Source organism: Marmota flaviventris, chromosome 14 (genome assembly GCF_047511675.1).
Source record: "Marmota flaviventris isolate mMarFla1 chromosome 14, mMarFla1.hap1, whole genome shotgun sequence".
Classification (NCBI taxonomy): Eukaryota; Metazoa; Chordata; class Mammalia; order Rodentia; family Sciuridae; genus Marmota; species Marmota flaviventris.
The window spans coordinates 76,831,708-76,851,167 of record NC_092511.1 but is presented as its reverse complement, the minus strand read 5'-3'; the positions used below and the strand labels follow the sequence as shown (position 1 = coordinate 76,851,167).

Genomic DNA, 19,460 nt, shown 5'->3' with positions numbered 1-19,460 from the left:
TGGCTGAAAACTCTGCAAAAGGCCACTCTTTGCAGAATATTAGTCCCTGACATTCGGCTCTTCTTCAAGGACACTCTCTTCTATGGAAGGTTCTATAGGAAGACTGGCAGTTCTTTCAATCCCCATTCCGCAGACCAGGAGGCTACGCTCCACTGGCACCTTCGAATGACCCCCTCTTCCTCCTGGATGGAAACCTCTCCAGCCCTCTTCCCTTCTGGGCCATGTTGTCTGCCCACCCACTGGTTGTCTCCCATGTCCGGGGTCATTTTTTCCTCCCGGTCTTCCTGAAGCTGTTGTCTTGGTGAATTATGTGTGTCTGTGATTCTCCTTCCCTCTCTCCTCCAGAGCTAGACTGCTCCTGTGCCGTGGAGCCCTGGTCTTCCTGTGACCCTGGGATCTGCTCCATGTGGTTCCCCTCCCTCCAGGGTCCTGCCACTCCTCACCACTCCCATCTTCAGATCAGGACTCTTGGACCTCCAAGACCCTTGGTCTCCATGGCGAGGGTTGTAGTCTCATCTGCTTTTCCTCCCTCTGCATTTCTGTGGAGCCCACTGTAGCCTGGCCCCACTCCTGCCCTCCACTGCCCCTGCCCCTCCACTGCCCCTGCCCCTTCACTGCCCCTGCCCCTCTACTGAATGGCTCTCGCCCACTCTAGCGTTTGCTGTTGGGGCCTCTGATGAGTGGACTTCTCTCTACCCACTCCACTCCCTGACCGTGACTGTTCCTTGGGACGAGCCTCTGACGTTGTTTCTCCACCTGCCCCCACGTGTGGCATCACAGGAGGTGGTTCAGCCCTCTATCTGCCCTCTTCTCTCCACACACACTCCCTGCCTGTGCTCCAGCAGGTCCTCTGCTGAAGGGCTGCCTGGAGGATGATGCTCTGCCGCAGTCCGGCTGCAGCAAAATAACCGGGGGGTGACGAACAACTTGTGTACGTTGATACAGCAGGAGTAGGAGCTGTTTATTGCAGGACAGGAGCAGTATTTATACATTCCACACAGCTTATCTAATTAGCATAAACTAGATACAGCAGTCAACCAGTCAGGAATCTCCACACTTAATGGCTCGCTTTTGTTACTTCTCAAACCACTCCCTCTGGCATTTTGCCAGGCACCATCCAGACTTGTTTACGAACTCTAACATTCCCCTGGCAAAATGCCAGGTGTTATTTTGACTTATTTACAGACTCTAACAATGCTCTGTTCCCTGACCTTGAGCTCCAGCTCCACTGCCCCCCACCCCTCAGAACACCAACCCCGGGCATTGCCTCCCCTCTGATTGTGAACTCCTGGAGGGTGGGGCTGTTCTTGCCCCAGAACCTGGCCCAGGTCCTGGAGCAGGACAGGTGCCTGGGAAATGTGTATAATGGATGGATGAATTTGCTAATTACGGAGCAGTGTGCACTTTGAGTTTTTGTGTTACAGCAATCGACAAAGCCCTTTAAGCCCTTTATGTTTCCAAGCAAACAGGTGTGGCTTCTAAGGACCTCGGAGCAGTGATGATGGATAATTTTTGCCGCCCCAAACAGTCATCACTAGCGACTCCTGACTGCTGAGCACTTGAGTCTGACTCAGACGGAATCTTTTATTTTATTTAATTTCCGTTTATGTTTGAATAGTCAAAGCAATCAGTGGCTGCTGTGCTAGATTGTGCAATTTTAGGGGAGTAATTAAGGATAGGTTCCCCCCGCCCCCACCTCCTGCTCTCAGTACTAGGGATTTAACCCAGGGGTGCTTTACCACTGAGCCACATCACCAACCCTTTTTTAAAAATTTTATTTTGAGACAGGGTTTCACTAAGTTGCTTAGGGCCTTGCTAAACTACTGAGGCTGGCCTCGAACTTTTGATCCTCCTGTCTCAGCTCCCAAGCCATGGAATTACAAGGGTGGGCCACCACTCCTGGCTCAGAGTAGTTTTTAAAGCCAGACTTCCTTCTCCTCCCCACCCCATGAATCATTTCCTCTAACCCAATCCGTGTTTTGAAAAGGGGAAGCACTCTTCTGGGTGGATGTAGACTGCTGCAGGTGTAGACCGCATCGCACCTGCAGACACCTGGCACGGCACCTGCGGCAAGCGCCCCCTGTCGGCGGGAGGACCGCACCGCAGGCAAGGGGCCCGAGAGGTCGGGGCAAAAACAGCCCACCTTACCCACAGCTGTTGAGCCAATTTGTGTAAAGCAGATTTCCAGCCCAGGGTCTTCTGGGCATCTGTAAAAACCAAAATTCGCTTCTAAAATTAAATCTCCTTTTCAGTCCAAGTCTTAATAGCGATCTTCCCCCAAATGAGTTCCCAGGGAGGAGCCTCGCTAGGAGCCGGGGAATTTTGTGTAGTCCTGGAGGTTTGCTCAGAGTACTTGACTACTCTCTCTTCCTGCGGCTGGAGATCTAGAACCTCAGTGCCACCGCCCCTTGGGGCTGTGGATGAACCTCTTCTCTCAGCCTCTGCGTCTGCTCTCAGAGGTTAATTCCTGTGGCTGCACAGTTGCTGCTAATGCTCTTACCAAACCCAGCGACATTCCCAGAGGAATCCAATGGCAACAATGACGTGCTTTACTCTGATGGCCTTTGGTGTGCACCAATTCATGGGCTTCTTGCAAAAGTTCTAGAGAAGGTCTCCTGCTGCCCATTTCACAGTGAGAATACCGAGGTCCAAAGCCAAGGAGCAATTAGCTACAGTTACATCTTCAAGCCCAGAATTTTTTCTTAAGGCATATGCTTGTTAAGTTCATTGCCCTCTAAAAAATGGTTCCACAAAATCATTTACTTGCAAAAGATTCATACAATGTAAATCAGGCAAAAAGCTTTTGACTTTCAAATTTGTTCCACCCTAGAGGTCATGGCTTTTATCCAGCGTTGCAATCAACTAGAGGTTTCCCGTGTTCACCTATAGCTTTGTTTCATGTTTTAGCAAAATTTACAGGAATGATATTGTCAACATTGTTACAAAACTAGCTTTTTAAACAATGTGCTTTATCTTAAGGGACATTTCTATGCTGTACATGTAGACCTACCTTGTGCATTTAATGTATTGTGGGTTATTTCAGGGCGTGCCTGGACCACAGTTCTATTCTTATTTAGCAGTGAGCATTTATTTACAGCTTTAGGTTTCTGCATCTGTGTGTCTCTTCATGTCTGTGTATAGCACGTGTGTAGGAAGCCCTAGGACAGTGGCCTTGCTAGGTGTTAGGGATCACATTGTTTTCAGTGTGATCAGGGATACTGTCAAGTGGCTCTGTATGGGCCTCACAGTGTTCACCTGCCATCGAAGGCAGGGCCTGTGCCCACGTGCTTACATAGCTTGGGTGTTTCTTTTTACTATTGACTTTTATTTGGGTACCTCGCCATAGACGTATTTCATGTGTGAGCAGTCTATTCACGTCCTCGACCCACCTCCCCACTGACTTGCAGGTCTGGTTGATCTCATGAGTAGAGCTGTCCTGTGTCTGCCCAGTGCTCCTGCCCCTATCCCTTCAGGGAGCCACCCTCAGGACAAGCCCACTGCAAAAAACCAGCTCCTTGCCAATGGGGCTGGCTGGGGAGGGCTGTGCCAGGGCCACCCTACAGATGCGGCACACCTGGAGTTCCTGTCAGGGACACCGGAGAGGGCAGGCTGAGGTCTACAGTGCAGGGTGAGACCTGCCCTCCGGTCCTGAGCTGGTGGGGTGGAACCTGGGGATCATGATCGTAGGTGGCTCATGGTGACCAGATCATCAAGAAGAAAAATCATTTTTAAAACAAACTTCACTTTATTACATTAATTTTACACAGTAAAAGAATATAAAATGCAGACTTGTCTAGATTCTCTTGCTGATTCTCTTGAAGACAATGTCACCCACAGTCATGGTCTGAAAGCCAGAAAAGAAAAAATGAATTGTTCACCTGATGTTAAATTGTAACAAAACAAAACAAAAACCAAGTTCCCAAAATAGCCTAGGATATGCCAGATATATGAAACAAACAACTCAAAGATCCTGCTGTTTTCTGTGGGACCGGAGGAAGCACTGGCAGTTTGTACTAAAACCCTGTGCCAGCCTTCATCACTTCCCTTTTGATGTGGAGATCTGTCCTGCCATTTACTGAATTATCTTGTACATCGATGGCTGTTATAGTAAGACCACCCAAACCAGCCTAATCCAATCCAATTTCCCAAGGTTTCATTGAGCACCTATTATGCACCAAACACATGCTCTGAGTGTCAAGGACACATGTACACAGACACATGGAGCGACTGGCCAGGAGCACGGTGGCCCTCACCACTTTCCGCCCAGGGCTGAGTGGGGCAGTGACAGTGAGGTCTGTGTTATGAAAGGACGTGCCCTCCGCCCTGTGGGCACTCTGGAATGTGACAGCGGTGGTGACCTAGCAGGTGATGAAAGGAGCTCCTGAACTTGGGCAGCAGGGAGGGGCTGCCGCTGAATGAATGGGAGCCCTGTCAGGATGGCCCTGGACAGGTTATCCTGACTAGTGAGTCCCTTGTCCTGCCTCCCCTCAGGAGACCCGAGGATGAGGCCAGACGGAGGTTATGGAAGGCTGCTGGCTGGGGCTCAGTCCTGGCGGCTCAGCTCCACTGCCCTGCTCTGCCCTGCAAGTCCTGCTTGAGGGCTGTGGCTCTTGGGTGGGGACAGACTCCTGGGCAGCCTCCTTCTGCAGCTCCTTGAGCCTCGTGCTGGGGGCAACACTGCAGAGCGACAGGCAGATGCAGCCTGCGCTGGGGAGGCTGGCCAACGCCGGGTACTGGGGTGCCTCACCCCTGAGGGCACCGCCCATCAGCTGCATCAACTCGCCCCCAGGGCTTGTGGGTTAGTGCTGGCAGGAGGCAGGGCTGCGGCTCTGAACCTCCGAGAGGCCATAAAACAGGAAAGGCAATGAAGGAGCCTAACTCGGCCACAGCCTCGTGGTGTGTGGCTGCTGTGTCCTTGGGAAGGGTGGCTCCAGGAGCCCAGAGGCCCGCAGAGGGACACCCGCAGACTGGCTGCATTTCCTCCCAGCGGGGACAGGAGGAGGTGAGCTGTGCCAGTGGCTGCTCATCCCTGTGCCTCTGTCCCCAGCTCCTCCCTCACGCCAAAGGTTTGGGTGTTCAGGCACCAGTTCAGCGACCACTGCCCCTAGCTCCATGCTGCTGCGGCTCCCCATCTAGAAACGCTGCTGTTGAGCCTGTGCGTGAACCACCCGTGCGTAAGGGCTCCTCCAGGAGTGGAAGGTGACACTGACAGCAGCAGCACACTTGGAGACTTGGGGCCTGGCTGGCAGGATGGGGGACCCTGAGCAGATCCTCACCCCCACCTCTCCTCTCCCAGCACTGGGAGCCGAAGCCCCGAGCACCAACTCACACTGGTGATGATGTCACCGTTGAGTTCAGTCACAGACTTGATGTTTTTGATAGTTGTCACCAGCTTGTTGTCACCTTCCATGTTGACCACTGTCTGCAGGAGACGGAGAGGGCCTATGAGGAGGGGTCTGGGAGTGGGCAAGACCCTCGCCATGAGCCTGGCTCCCCTGCACAGGGTCAGCTTCCAAACACCCAAACTCCCGGCCCTGTGCTCCCAGCGGCCTCTCGGGATCCAAGGAGCGAGGTGCACTTCAGAAGGAGAGAGGAGCCAGCACCGTGCGGCTGGAAGTGCATTCTGTGGCATTGACCCAGAAAGACCCCAGGATCTAAGTGTTCCCAAACACAAATGCTAGGATAGAATCAGCTAAGGTCCCTATTCTCCAAGCTGGTGGAGGGAGGTCAAATTCACAGTGCTGGCCAGCTGAGAGAACACATGGCTTGCTTTGGCATGTAACCCATCCTTCCAGAACATTCCTCTTTCCTCCTGCAGCCCCCCTTCCGAGCTGGAGGCATGCCGAAAGAGGTAACACAGAAACCCAGCCAGGAGCAGAAGATGCTGGCCAAGGTGAAGCTCTGGCCTCCAAGCATTCCAATGGAAAGGCCTATGGGGACCCTGTGGGCCTGAGCTCTGGAGTCCCCTCCTGGCTCACACATCATGTCTGCAGGGGAGAGGTGGAGGGCAGCCGGGAGAGGCACAGGGACACCTGGGAGCAGAGGAGACAGGCTCGGTGGCTCTGGCTCCACTGGGTGCACATGGTCTTGTGGGGCACCTCAGAGGCCCATGGAGATGGTGCCGTAGGACAGGCACCACGGCATGCACACGGCCCTGCCCTGTTCCCATCGCACCCCAGGTTGGCAGCCTGTGCCATGCGGGAGCCAAGGTTGGGCAAAGCCGGGTCTGTGCTCCTGCCAAGGCTTGTGGTCCTGTGCTGCCGGCACCTCTGGAGACCTTCCCCACACCCTCTGCTCTGGGCTCATCAAGGGCCTCACAGACGCCTGCTGGGCACCTCCGAGGCCCTCAAGAGCCAGGGGTGTTGGGCCCGGAGAACATGAGCCTCAGAGTCCTGCTCTGAGTGGGCTTCCCATGTGGCCGAGCACCTGGGATGGAACCAGGGAATATGAAATGGGCTTCCCCAGGGCCGTCTGCTGCCCTCCCCTCATGGGGTGCCCGCAGTGGGAACTGGGAGGCTCAGGCAGGAAGCCTCGGAGGCAGAGGTGGCTGCAGGGGCACCTCTTACCTTGATCTTCTCCCCGGTCATGGTCTCCAGCTCACACTCCTCCCCCAGGGTGAACTCGTTCTGGATCACCTTGGAGCCGGTGGTGATGGTGAGCTTGAAGTGCTTCCCGTTCTGCACCACCTCCGACACCCCCTTGAGGTCCTTCCCCTTCTGGATGAGGTCATCGGGCAGACCTGGGGAACCAGGAGGCTTAGAGACGGCAGGGTGGGGTATAAAGCTGGGCAGAGAGAGACTGACACGGGGGCAGGATGGCACTGACCCCCAAGGCCTGAGAGCCCGGGGCTTTGGCCTCCAAAGGGAAGGTGGGTGGCGCCGGGCCTGCCGCCATCTTGCCATTTCATTCATAGAGGATGCTCCTGTGCTTGGAACCTTCCCTCTGCGGCTCCCTGCCTCCCACTCACAGCCACTCCCCTTCACTCGGCTCTTGGAGTGTACGCAGTCCACCCTCCACACCCCGAGGCACCAGAGCTTCCTTTCTCCAGACCAGGTCACTCCTGAGATGGCGGGGGCTATGGACACCCAGGCCAGACCAGGCACAGTTGGGCAGTGCAGGCTGTGGATAGGTCTTTGTATCAGCGGGGGGCTGATTGGCTCCTCTGCGGTGATGCTCATTGAGCTGTTTCCCGGCCCTTTCAGACTGCCAGCTGATGGCGGGCAAAGCGTTCCTTATAGAGTTGGGTGCGGGGTACCTCCTGACAGCAGGGTGGCACTCCTGGTATGGGTGGGCATTTGGACACACAGGTGTGGGACCTGCTGCACATGGGGGCTCTGGGGGTCCCTGGAGGCCTTCTTTCCTGTCCCTCCCCCAGCACCCTCCCTCTTCCTGCTGCACTCTCCTCTCCAGGCTACCCCCCCCCCCTGCCAAGCAGGCACCCTCCCCAGCCCCTGGTGGCACCTGCTCATCTTCCAAGGCTCAACCTCCCTCCACACCCTCCTGGACCTGGGGAGGCCAAGGGGTTAACGCAGGCCTCTGGGCCCAGAACCTATGTCCAGTCCCATCCAAACCCTTCCCACTATGTGACCCTGGCCACAACTACCCAGCCTTTCTCAGCCTCAGTTGTGAAATGGGGAACTCACTGTGCCCATCTCAGCAGTTTGTGAGATTGGTGGGGCATTGAGGATCCTGGCTGGGCACGGTGTCCTACACATCAGGGGGCACCTGCTCACATTCGTCTCTGCTCTCTAAACTGCGCCCTGGAAATGTGGCTCATTGTCATCTGTCTCCTTGGTTATCTGTCCAGCACAGACCTTGATGTGTGCCTGGCCTGGAACCAAGGCTGGCATGAAGGGATAAAGGGATGGCTGGGTGGGTGGGTGGGTGGGTAGATGCATAGATAGGTGGATGGATGGGTGGGTGGGTAGATGTGTGGATGAGTAGGTGGATGGGTGAATGAGTAGATGAATGGATGAGTGGATGGATGGGTGGGTGGGTGGATGAGTAGGTGGATAGGTGGGGGGGGTGGATGGATGGATGGTTGGGTGGGTAGATGTGTGGATGAGTAGGTGGATGGGTGGGTGGGTAGATGGGTGGATGAGTAGGTGGATGGGTGGATGGGTAGATGGATGGGTGGGTAGATGGACGGATGGACAGGCTCACACAGTGAAGTTCCAGAGAACATGAGCTTCAGTCCAGATCAGCTCTCTTTTCACTGGCCGTGGGTGGCCTTGTCCAGGGAGTCACAGCGCATGTGGCAAAAGACTGCAAAAGCCCGCTGACTGACCCTAGTCCAGTGTGCCTCAGCCTCTCCTCCATCTCAGCCTCAGGCCCTGGAGCCACCCCAGTAGGGCCAGACTCGCCGCCTGTTCAGCACTCACCAATTGCCTTCATGAAGGGCTCGAAGTTCTCCTGGCTCTGCAGCTGGTACTTGCCGGAGAAGTTCATGGTGGCGGCGAAGCTCCCTGTGCCCACTGACACTGCTGGCTGGGCTGCTCAGTGCTGCAGCTTTATAGGGGCTTCTTCCCTTTCAAATATCGGCCATAGGTCAGTAGCTGTCGATTTCTTTATGGCCAGGTTCAAACATTAACTTCCGAGAGCAATGGTCAACGATAAAATCCAGGATGGGCACATCAGAGGTTTTCCCTACTCAGCAAATAGCGACGATGCCAATCAGGGCAAGCCCGAGGGCCCTGCAGCCTCTCAGTTGAGTGCCCACCCATCATGGAATGTGCATGCATGCACACTGTGTACAGGTGTGTGTGCACGTGTATACACACACATGGGGTGAGTGCGCATCTGTACATGTACATGTTTGTATGTGTACTGCCCACACGTGGATGAGTGTGCATCTGTACGTGTGCATGTTCGTATGTGTACTGCACACATGTGGGTGAGTGAGCATCTGTACATGTGCATGTTCATATGTGTACTGCACATGTACACAACACACCCAGTTTGGGCTCAGAACCTTCCTTCCTTACACGGCCTTAGGGTTGGTCCCCACTGCTGTCATTGTCACAGAACTGTCATTGCCTGTCACATCTCCACAGTCCAAAGCTCTCCTGCGTGAAGTGCTGAAGTGGCCTTGGCTGCGTGAGGGGCAAGCTACTCACACCCTGTGTGTGCAAATGGGGAAGCATTTCTTTGGCAGGACATGGTCAGGGAAAGGAAGAAGGAGGGCTCTGCTGACTCACCCCAACAAGGGACAAGGGACGGGTGACATGTGCGAGCTTGACCCTGCACTTGCAGAGACCTGAGGCTGCTCTAGCCTGTCTCGAGGTGCAGTGGATCCGCATCCCCCACTTCCACACCTGAGGGGCTCTGGATGAGCACCGCCCACTTCTCTCGCTACCCCGTCTGGATCAGATGCCAGTCTCTGCATCAGCAGCAGCCCGTCCCTGACCACCAGGCCTGTCCACTCTCGGCAGCACAGATCATCCTGACATGCAGCCTGAGCACATACTCCTGTTTCAGCCTCCAGGGCTGCACGTCACTCAGAGGCCACAGGCCCTGGGCATCTGGAGGGTGCTGGTGTCCTGTGTCCTAGCCAGACGACCCCCCCAGCAGCGCTGTCCTTTGCTAGCATGAGCTCTGGTTTCTACCTGGGAAGTGATTGCCCTGCTCCACTTCTAGCAGGGTTGCCAGTCTTGCGAAACCCAGCCCCGAGTTACCTTGCTGCCCTTTCCCCTCTTACTCTGCGGGCCACAGTCTCAGGCAGGCGCTCACATGGGGCGACTGTGCCTCTGTCTGCATTCACGGGGCTCCTCTGCCCTCCTCCGCCTGTCAACCGCGTGGCTCCTCCATAAGCCCCCGGGACTGCAGCTCTGCCAACCTCTGTGTCCTGAGGCCTGCAGGACACCTTCCTGTGCCTTCTTTCCTGAGGGTTTTCCTTGCCTTCCCCAATACCCGGCACATAATAGGACCGCATCAGAGACGGATCAGCAAATAAGAACCATTGAAGCTCCCGAGGCCATGCTCTCCTGGTTGAGGGAAAGAGAGATGGTCAGCGATCCTCTGCCCTGCCAGCCAGGAGACGGGGGGATGGTTTATCATGATTAGTACGCATGTCTGAATGGGCTGCAGCTTGGTGGAGAGTCCAGTGGGGCGGGTGTGGGCAGGGCTGGCAAAGTGTACTTCCAGCCTGAACCTCCCAGTCCCGCGTGGCCTTTCTCCTCCCTTGCCACCCGGCTCTGCCATTCTGGCCTATGCTGAGCAGGTGGCTTCAGAGCCCAGACTCTGAGCTCCTGGACAGCTTTGTCCCCTCCCCAGGGACCAAGTAAGTAAGGGACCTTACTTGCAGCACAAGTCTAAACGCTCATTGCCCAGCTGCTGTCCCCTGCTCTGTCCCCAGCAGCTGGCTGGGCAGTGGGCTGTCTGCTCTGGTAGCCAGGCAGCCTCAGCGTCTGGTTGGGCAGGAGACGGGAAACGTGGGTGGATAAGAGCTCACACAGGGGCATCAGTGCCCTAGGAGGCACCCAGGGAGCTCAGGCCGATGCAGCCGCACCAGGCATAGCTGTGGCTCTGTCCCCTGCGTCCCCCACCCCAACCTTTGTGCCTCCAGGGTTTACATCTGCTGTTCTGGAAATGCTCTCTGCACCCGCATCCCTGCCGGGGGCGGGGGGTGTCAATAGGCACCCTGCCATCTGCCAACAGCGTTGGGCACACTGGAGCACGTGGCCCCCTGAGAACTCTGGCCATTCCTAGGCACCACAGTCACCTGGGCACAGGGATGGGGATGGGCAGGGGCCTCAAAGGACGATGGGCACAGGCATGGCCCTGTCATCTTGCTCTATCTTGACTTCATGTCTTTTGATGTGACTCGCTGTCCTGAGGGCTCATTTGGACTCCAGTCTCCAAGTGGAACCCTGCTCTTCCATTTTTCTCTAAGTGAGAAAGTAAAAAAGCCATTATTATTTTTTTTAATTATTATTTTTTTTTGTAAAAAAGCCATTATCTCAGGAAGTGGCCTGAGAATTCCTCTTGGAGAGGGTGTGTGTATGTGTGTGTGTGTGTGTGTGTGTGTGCGCGCACACACACGTACAGGATAAGCTGCTCGGGAGAGAGGGTGGGGAGCCCCCAGACCTGTGTGTCCTTAAGAGGCGGGTGGGAGAAGACACAGGCTGTCCCGATGTGCAGGGGACCACTGAGGACCCAGGGAGAGGGGAGAGGAGAGGGGCCCACAGGAGGGCTTGGGGTGGGGTCACTTGCAGTTCCCAGTGGCCACAGGCTAAGGTCCTAGGAAGCTGCCTGTCTGCGGCAGAGTGAGTGCCTGTCCATCTGTCTCTAAGTCCCTCTGGTGTGATTGTGAAGGCTGTGGTGAGACGCACTATGTGAATCACAAGTCATTGTTAGGAGCGAGAGTGTGACCTCGGCGGGCCTATGACAGCTCAGGCAACTAACCTGGAAAGCAGTGTGGCAGGAAGCTGAGGGTCCACAGGGATGCCCCAGAGGGGTCCCCAGAAATCCAAGGAACAAAGCTCATTTCAGATAGACTCTGGAGTCCCGTGTGCCCCAGATGGCATCTGGGTCATCTACGTTGCCTAAACCTGGGGTGACAGCTGGCCTGTGTCTGTCTGATGAGCAGCGGTCGAGCCCAAGGCTAAATTCAAGATGTCCCGAGACCTCCTCCACCGGCCTCCCTTACCACCTGAGGACCGTTGCCAACACCTGTGGAGGAGTGGATGGGAAAGGGCTTGGGGTGGCGGAGTAACCAGAAGTAGAGAGCACGCCTGGTAGGCACGAGGCCCTGAGTTTGAGTCCCAGCATGGCAGAGAGAGAGAGAGACAGAGAGAGAGAGACAGAGAGAGAGAGAGACAGAGAGAGAGTTTAGAGTCTTACAACTTAAAGCCAATGAAACAAATAACCCCTGTGTAACAAGAGCAATGGTCATCGCCGCCCCACCCATCAAGTGCGCAGGGGCCGGATCCGGGCAGCCCTCACCCTAGGCACTCTCTTGCACCCTGTAATCTCCACACAGAGCCCCTTCCCTTGACCACAGGCTTCAGAGGGCTGGGCCAGTGCAGCCCTGAGTCTAGGGTGGGGAGTGAGGGAAGGGCAGGTTCCCCACAGGGAAGGTCAGCCTCCATCCCAGGACCCCTGGGGAAGGCCCAGTCCATGTGACTCTCTAAGAGCAGGACCCATGGCCATCTCCCCGTGGATGCCCTGCCTGGCCCCGCACTTCTTACTCTGAACAGGCAACTCCTGCAGACGAGGAACAGCACTGGGAATGTGACTCAGGTTGGTCAAGAGCTGGCACAGCTGGTGAGGAAGTGACTGCTCCCCAGAAGGGTCAACGCCCAACAGGCAGAGAACAGGGGAACCAGGCTGATGGGTGGGAGGCCAGGAACCCCCTCCCCCAGCTCCAGACGGGGCCATTAACAGGCAACCAGGCCCCCCCCCCCCCCGCCGTCCCGGGTCTGGAGTGTGTGTGTGTGTGACTTGAGACCACAGGCATTGTAGCCATTTCAAAACCTAACACTCATGAGTAGTTTTCCATAAAATTAGGAGAGGGTAATGACATCTTCCACCCACTGGTTGAGCAAACATAGGAGATAAGCTGAATTACAACGACAAAGTTCAAGTGGCTTTCAGAGAAAAAAAGGCTCCAACTCCCTGGGCACAGCCCTGCGTCTGTCAAACCAGAGATGGCGCAGCCCCACCAGGTCCGCTAGGCTTCCCCCTCCTCATGCTGCCTATGCAGATGGGAGTGCGTGCGCTTGGTGGTGGCCAGGAGGTGATCAGCATTCATTTTAGAGCAGGCACCTCTGCAGGTGTGTCTGACCCTGGGTGCCCGCCTGCTGTGCCAGCTTGCCTGTTTCCTGGGCATTTTGGAGGCAGACAGTGCCCCAGGAGCCCAGGGCTGCAGAGCAGAAGGGCAGGGCCAGCTCTGCTTCACCCACCACGTGGTCCTGGAACCTCCTGCCTCCGCCTCCCCGTCTGTTAGATGGTCACGGGGTTCTTGCTCTTGTGAAAGATCCATGTAAACTGCCAAGTCCTCAGGAACACGGAGCTCACACCACAGGGGACCAGGGCCCCTTGCGTTTGTCTCTCAGGGTCCTAGGGGCCACCCTGGCCCAGGATCCATCTTTCAGTTAATCCCCTGGCTTGGCGGCAAGCTTCCTCCCATCTCCTGGCCAGTCACGCTTTGCTGACGGTCACCCAGGTCGCAGGCCTGAGGCTCCGCTTGGCTCCTGCAGGCTGTGGACTCGAGCGCCTGGTCACCTGGGCTTAATTCCAGGTCTGCCAACCACTCGGGGGCCCAGCCTCCATCCGGGGCTTCCTGCTCTGCCTTCCTACCCGCTGTCCTGGCACCTGGGAGTCTCACTTATTTATTTTTCTCCTATGACTTTGGCCACTCTAGGCCACGCTTCAGCCACAGCGGCAGCCATGCTGGGGGCTTCATTGGCTCAGTTGCTCACTCCGTTGGTGCGGGAGGACCTGTGCTTGTACACACTGTTTTAAGACCTTCCTGTAGGACCCCTGGATGAACATACATTAACAAAAACAGTTTTAAAGACATTGTTAGGCGTCATTGCACGTGTGCCTGTTTTGTTCTTCAGTCCTGGTAAATTCCTTAAAGAACTCACCTGTCACAACTGTACCCACCTAGGAGGGGACCTGCCTTAGGGAACTTTCAATAGCTGTGGCATGTTTTAGAAACCCACCCACTTGAAGAACCCACCAGGACTCAGGGGTAAAAACATGCCCAAGAGAAATGCAGGTGGTGGCTTGTGCTGTGAAAGGGGTCACGCAGCAGAGCACCCAGAGTGAGCGTGCAACCAACACCCTTCCCCAACACGGTGACATTTTAGGAATGTCCTTGTTAAAGTGAAGCCTTCCTGTGTCTCACTCTGAGGTCCCCAGAGAGCTCTTCACATGGCAGGTGGAAGAGCCTGTGGAGGACACAGCAGGAGGTGGGGGACGAGCAGGCTGGTGGAGTCCAGAACGAACTCAATGCTTATCCGCAGTCAGCACATAGGCCCCTATTTTGACTGTAAAAGCTGATGCTGTTTATTTTTCCTGTGTCCTTTGTCCCCTTGGGGTTATAAGCTAGCCTAGTTGGCTTCTGAGTTAGCCTGACACTTGAAAGCAAACCTCTACCAACTCGCCACCCCTGCCCGGCAGCCCAAGATCCATGGGTCAGCAGCCAACCCCTGGCATCCAGGAAGGCTCAGTGCCACACCATTCCCAGGAAGCCTCCTGAGCCCTCTGCCCTTTCTGCAGCCAGGACCAACGTCCCCGCAGCATTTCCATTATATCAACAGTGATAACATAAGAGCCTCCAGTAGCCAAGTGCTTTTTCTCATTGACTTCTCAAAACTACTTAAAAGGTCCACATTATGTCCCCATTTTCAGATGAGGAAACTAAGCTACCTGATTTCTACTCCATGAACACAATATGTCCTACAGTGTGGATTTTGTGTTGGGATCCAATTTTAAATTCACAGAGGACCTCACTGCCTAGCAGGGGACATGAGGGAATTAGAGCTGCCATCTGGATGGGGAAAGTTTGAAGAAGACTTGGAAATGCAGAGAATGTTTGATTAAGAGTACGAAGGCCGGGAACAGTGGCACACGCTGTAACTCTAGCCACCCGGGAGGCTGAAGCTGGAGGATGGCAAGTTCAAGGTCAGCCTCAGTGACTCAGCTACATCCCATCTCAAAATACAAAACACAAAGGGCTGGAGATGGAGCTCAGCCGTAGAGAGCACCTGGGTCTGAAAACCAGTCCAGCAAAAAACAAGTAATAAATGAATAAGAGAGTAAGAAGGCGTTTTCTGATTGGTTAAGGAGCTAAGATTCTCTCAGGAAGAGAGGAGAAGTCATGGAGCCTGGTTGCTGCAGAAAGACCCGAGATGCAGGGTGGAAGGACAGGATGACGGCGAGGGTGGGCGGGGGCACTGGGGCTGGGAGCAGGGGAATCAGCCACACAGGGTCAGGGAGGAGGGTGACCGCGTCCCCCACAGTGGGACATGCAGCAGGGCTGTGATCTGTGCAGGGCACACTACAGACAATCATGCATTTTGTCTACTATGTTCTAGAGAAATATAGACCAGTTTATGATCTTGTGGACATTATTGCTTAGGAGAAGGTCAAGATTCTTTTTTTTTTTTCCCCCTTCAAGGAGTAGCTTAGAGAAAAATATCCCGTGACACGGGACAGGATTATAGCAGTTGGAGTCTGATGTGGTAAACTGGCAATAATCTAGGCATTTTCCATGAATGATTCATCCTCGGGACTGGTTTCCAAGGTGTCGGAAGAGCTGGAAGAGACCAGGAGGGAGGACTCTAAGCTGGTGCTTGTGCCCGGGTGGAGCCCAGGGTCCCCACCGGCTCCCACAGGGCAGGAGGCCGCCGGTGCCTTTGGTTCTGGGTCCAATAAAATGATGCCTCCTCGACCAGAACTTGATCCACTGAAGAGGACGAGATGGTGAGGGGCTGGGAGAAGAGGCAACAAGCTGGCACAAGGACCTCAAAGGAGTGAAGCCGACACATCGGTGACAAATTTTGGATTCACCATTCTGAGTGGTGGAGAGTCAGGGCAAGCTCTTGGCAGAGTTGTGAGATCAGATGTGTAGCTTTGGAAGACTGCTCTCAGGGGGCAGGAGGGATGGGACTATGGCGGGGGGGGGGGGGGGGGGGGGAGACATGGAGGCCGAAGTCCTGGCAGGAGAGGTGGAAGCCTGAACTTGGGAGCAGGCAGGGGGCGCCAGGGAGCACTGTAGCCGGTCACCACAGGGTGCATGCATCCACTGAGCCCTTCTTTCTGCCTACTGTCCCATGTGGGAGTGTCTTTTCCTCACTCTGAATCCTCTGTGGAGATTTGTTGTTCCGACACTCATCACTCAGTCTCACCTCCTTCAATCTCACCTCCTCAGTCTCACCTCCTTCAGTCTCTCAGTCTCACCTCCTTCAGTCTCACCTCCTTCAATCTCACCTCCTTCAGTCTCACCTCCTTCAGTCTTGCTTCCTTTAGTCTCACCTCCTTCAATCTCACCTCCTTCAGTCTCACCTCCTTTAATTTCACCTCCTTCAGTCTCACCTCCGTTCATATCTTCCTTTCCTTTTCCCCTACCCATGGCAAGGTGCTTGATTATAGGGTGCAAGGACTTGTTTGTGTCCTTACTAGACTTTCATGTCCCTGGTGTAGAGACAGGCTAAGAACCCATGACAATGATGATTCCGGGAGGGCCATGCCTGTGACCACCTACAGAGCTCCTCTCCCCAAGCCCTATGTCACAGGTCTCTGGCATCCTTACAGTCCCATGGCTGCTCCCTGTGCCAGGCCCCCCTCTGATGGGACTCCTGGCTTCTGAATTTCGACTGAATGGTTTAACTTTTAAATATTGGGACTATTTGGTTAAGAAATAAAGTTCTTGTAAATCACGAAAGGTAAACTCTCTATTCCTTGCTTTCCACTTGTTGAATTATGATTGGAAGATTTAAATTTTAGGAGATGATATTAAGTTGAGGGTCCAGTGATAAAAATCGGACACCAGGGTTTTGTGATGACTTTTCTCTTTCTGTTTCCTTTTGTTTATTGTGTGTGACATTGGGAGGGCAGATGGCATGAAGGTGCTGGGAAGTTTCGGGATGTGTTCATACAAGTGCCCCCAGCTTCACCTGCAGGCCTCCTGGCAGGAGCTTGGCTGCATACTGGAAAACGCCTCCCCCAGAGCGGAGTCGAGAGAGCACAGAGGTCTGTGGGTGAAGGCTGGAGTTGCTGTCAACATCCTGACAGCATTTCATGGTGACCCTACAGTTGGATGGGCGCGGCCCCAGGGAAGCAGCTGCAGGCTCCGGGTTCCATGCTGCACACAAGCTTCGGGAGGGCAAGTTCCAGTGACAGTGGTGAGGTGGACAGCCCAGCGGCTGATAGGTGTGCGTGTGTGGTGCTGAGAACATGGACGGCTCTGCCCATTCCTCCTGTGACCAAGGCTTTGACAGTTCAGTTAAACTTCAACTAACTATTATTTGACTAAACTATCCCCTGGTTCCTGAGGGGCTGGAGGTGTTGGCCCTCTTTGTCTTTGCTGACAGGAGCTCTGTTGGGGCTTGTTTTACAAAACCAGAGCAAAGTGAAGCACCAGCATCTTGAGCAATACCAGGGTCAGCAGAGACCAGAGGGATTCAACCCTGTGTCACCAAGATGCACGTGGCCCAGGGGAAGAGCAGAAGTCTCAAACCACTTGCTTCCTTCTTCTCTAAGAGGCCCCAGTGGACAAACTCTCTACCCTGCTTGTCTCAGACGAGACTCCAGGTTCCGAAGACCAGACCACAGCCATGAGCTTCCTTCTGCATAGCTCTAGACTGGTGGGCTCTCAGCCTCTTGGCAGGGGCACCTGCAATTCCCACTCACCACCCCATCACCACTGGAGCCTCCTCGGCTCCTAGAGGACAAGTGTCCTGCCTGAGGCCACACCTCTAGGAGGCAGCAGAGAGCATGGGCCTTTAGGGAGCAGTTCAGGATGGCCTCTACTTCCTGAAGACACTGTCCTTGCCCATCTTCCTCCAAGTGCAAGGGAGGCTGTGTCTTGGTAATGGTACATATTCAGGATTTGGAAATTCCTCTTTTAGCACATCACTAGTGAGTCTGGCTATTAGATCAGAGAGCCAGAGAAATCACTGCCAGGCACATTGCGGGTTCTGAGTGCGAAGGCCGATAACACCAAGGTGAAATCTTCCCAGTTAGGAAGGGGAGGATGGGACTTTCTCAAGGACTTTTTAAAGACTCAGAGAGATTTTTTCCCCCTGGTTCTACATCCATTGAATGGCTTGCACATTTCCAGGGTGTGTCTGCTGAGATTTGTGAAATGAGGTCTGCCTTCAAACACTCCTTCAGACCTCAATTCAGACAAGATGCGAGACAGAGCGCCTGCCCAGCCACAGGGCCTCTGTGTGACTAACCTGACTTGCTCTCCAAGACATTATCCTCTGCCCCCAGCTTACACAATGTCATCCCTTCTTGGCAGAACTCCTGCCTTGCCTCAGCCTCCTTGGCCAGACCCACAGGCTCCCATGGAGATCCCCATCTCCATGCTCTGCAGCTGTATTACTAGTCCCTGGGCCCTCCAAGGTGGCTGTTGAGGCCGACATAATGACCACCTAGGTATGAAGGAAAGAAGGAGTCTCAGAAGCCCTGGGCGCAGCCCCCTCTGGCCCAGACTGAGCCGAGGAGGGGCCTGGGAGAGGGGCGGGCTCTTTCATGCCCAGGCCACAGGTCCTTGGGTTACCTTGGTCACTTCTCAGCCATGAGTCTCACGGACTGGTTCTTTCGGGGCAGGGCTGAGTGCCAGGACCCAGCACCAGGTCCCCAAGGCAGCAGAAACTTTTTGGCCTTGACTTTTGCCTCCAAACCCTAGCGGCGGCACGGCCCTGCCCACACTGCCCCTTCCTCTCCTCACCAGTGCACACCAGGAGCACGGGACTGGTGTCGCACAGTCATACGAAGAAGCTTGAACCTGCTTTACAGCAGAAAATAAAAACCAGGAAGGACGCGTTCCGAGCTTCATTAGTGAGGCGGGCTGAACCCCACCTGGGGAGGCTGCTGAGGTGGTGGGCTGGGGGCTGGGGCTGCCCTGGGCACCTGAGGTCTCCCAGGTGCCCCGTCTCCTTCCCTGCAGGCCTTTGGAAGCCTCTCCTCCTGGTGGAGTGGATGGACAGGACCGTGGTGAGGCGGCCATGGTCCTCTCCAGCAAGTCTTCACTGGCATCTGCTCCCTGGCTCAGGGGTCCCCTCTGCCACTCAATGGAGCCTAACAAGATCATCATGATTGCACTTTGATCCCATCATGACTGAAGTGGTCACCGGAGTCTTGAAGCCACATGGCCTCAGCGACTCTTAGAGAGGGTGCCTGCTCTGACTTTCATTTCCCCTGTCAATCTCCTCAATGGGCATAGAAATAGGCATTGTGGTCCTTGAAGGATTCATAGTCACATTTATATGCCATGGAGTCCTGGCTACTCGATTCTGGGTCTGCACTGGTCTCTCTGACCATAATTTTTCTATTTATAGAATTTTATAGAAATTTATTTATTTGCTCATTCAACACATCTTTACTGAGCATTTAGCTGGTGCCAGGACTTTGCTCAACCTCATTAACATCCTGGGCATTAACATGTCATTGCACTGTAGGGGTCTGCAGAGCTCTGAACCTCGAGAGTCAAGCCCAGCTGTCCCTTGAGTTTGCTGGGCAGGTTGAAGGAGGTCAACCATATGTGTACCTTCCCACAGGATGGGCTGGGGATCCCTGGGCGGGGAAGACCTCCTCTCCCCCAGGACTGCTGTGCAGAAATTGAAGGGGCAGGAACAGGGAGGCCAGGGAGTGGGCAGCTCACACCAGCTTCCAGAAGCCTGCTGCCTCAGTGGTGAACCGGGGCTGAGGGCATCAGAGACCAGGGCCCGCTGCTTTCCTGGGTGTAGTAGGAACCAAGACGTACCAGGAGATCAGGCCCAAAG

At 54.9% G+C, this 19,460-nt stretch overlaps 1 protein-coding gene across 1 annotated transcript; it reads right to left on the bottom strand.

Moving 5' to 3' along the window:
• Nucleotides 1-3,793: 3,793 nt before the first annotated feature.
• Fabp1 (fatty acid binding protein 1) lies at nucleotides 3,794-8,448 on the bottom strand. Its single transcript, XM_027948920.3, has 4 exons — nucleotides 8,382-8,448; nucleotides 6,567-6,739; nucleotides 5,330-5,422; nucleotides 3,794-3,844 (listed from the first exon to the last, which is right to left on the bottom strand). Exons 1-4 carry the CDS (start codon nucleotides 8,446-8,448, stop codon nucleotides 3,794-3,796), a joined length of 384 nt encoding a protein of 127 aa, XP_027804721.3.
• Between the last annotated feature and the right edge of the window lie 11,012 nt (nucleotides 8,449-19,460).

What these genes read in the sequence shown, in the direction of transcription:
- Fabp1 (XM_027948920.3), bottom strand. Translation starts at nt 8,448, where the DNA reads ATGAACTTCTCCGGCAAGTACCAGCTGCAGAGCCAGGAGAACTTCGAG. An exon ending in TGACCGGGGAGAAGATCAAG is followed by an intron (nt 5,423 to 6,566) that starts GTAAGAGGTGCC and finishes CGTCTCCTGCAG; the next exon opens with ACAGTGGTCAACATGGAAGG. An exon ending in ACGGTGACATCATCACCAGT is followed by an intron (nt 3,845 to 5,329) that starts GTGAGTTGGTGC and finishes TCTGGCTTTCAG; the next exon opens with ACCATGACTGTGGGTGACAT.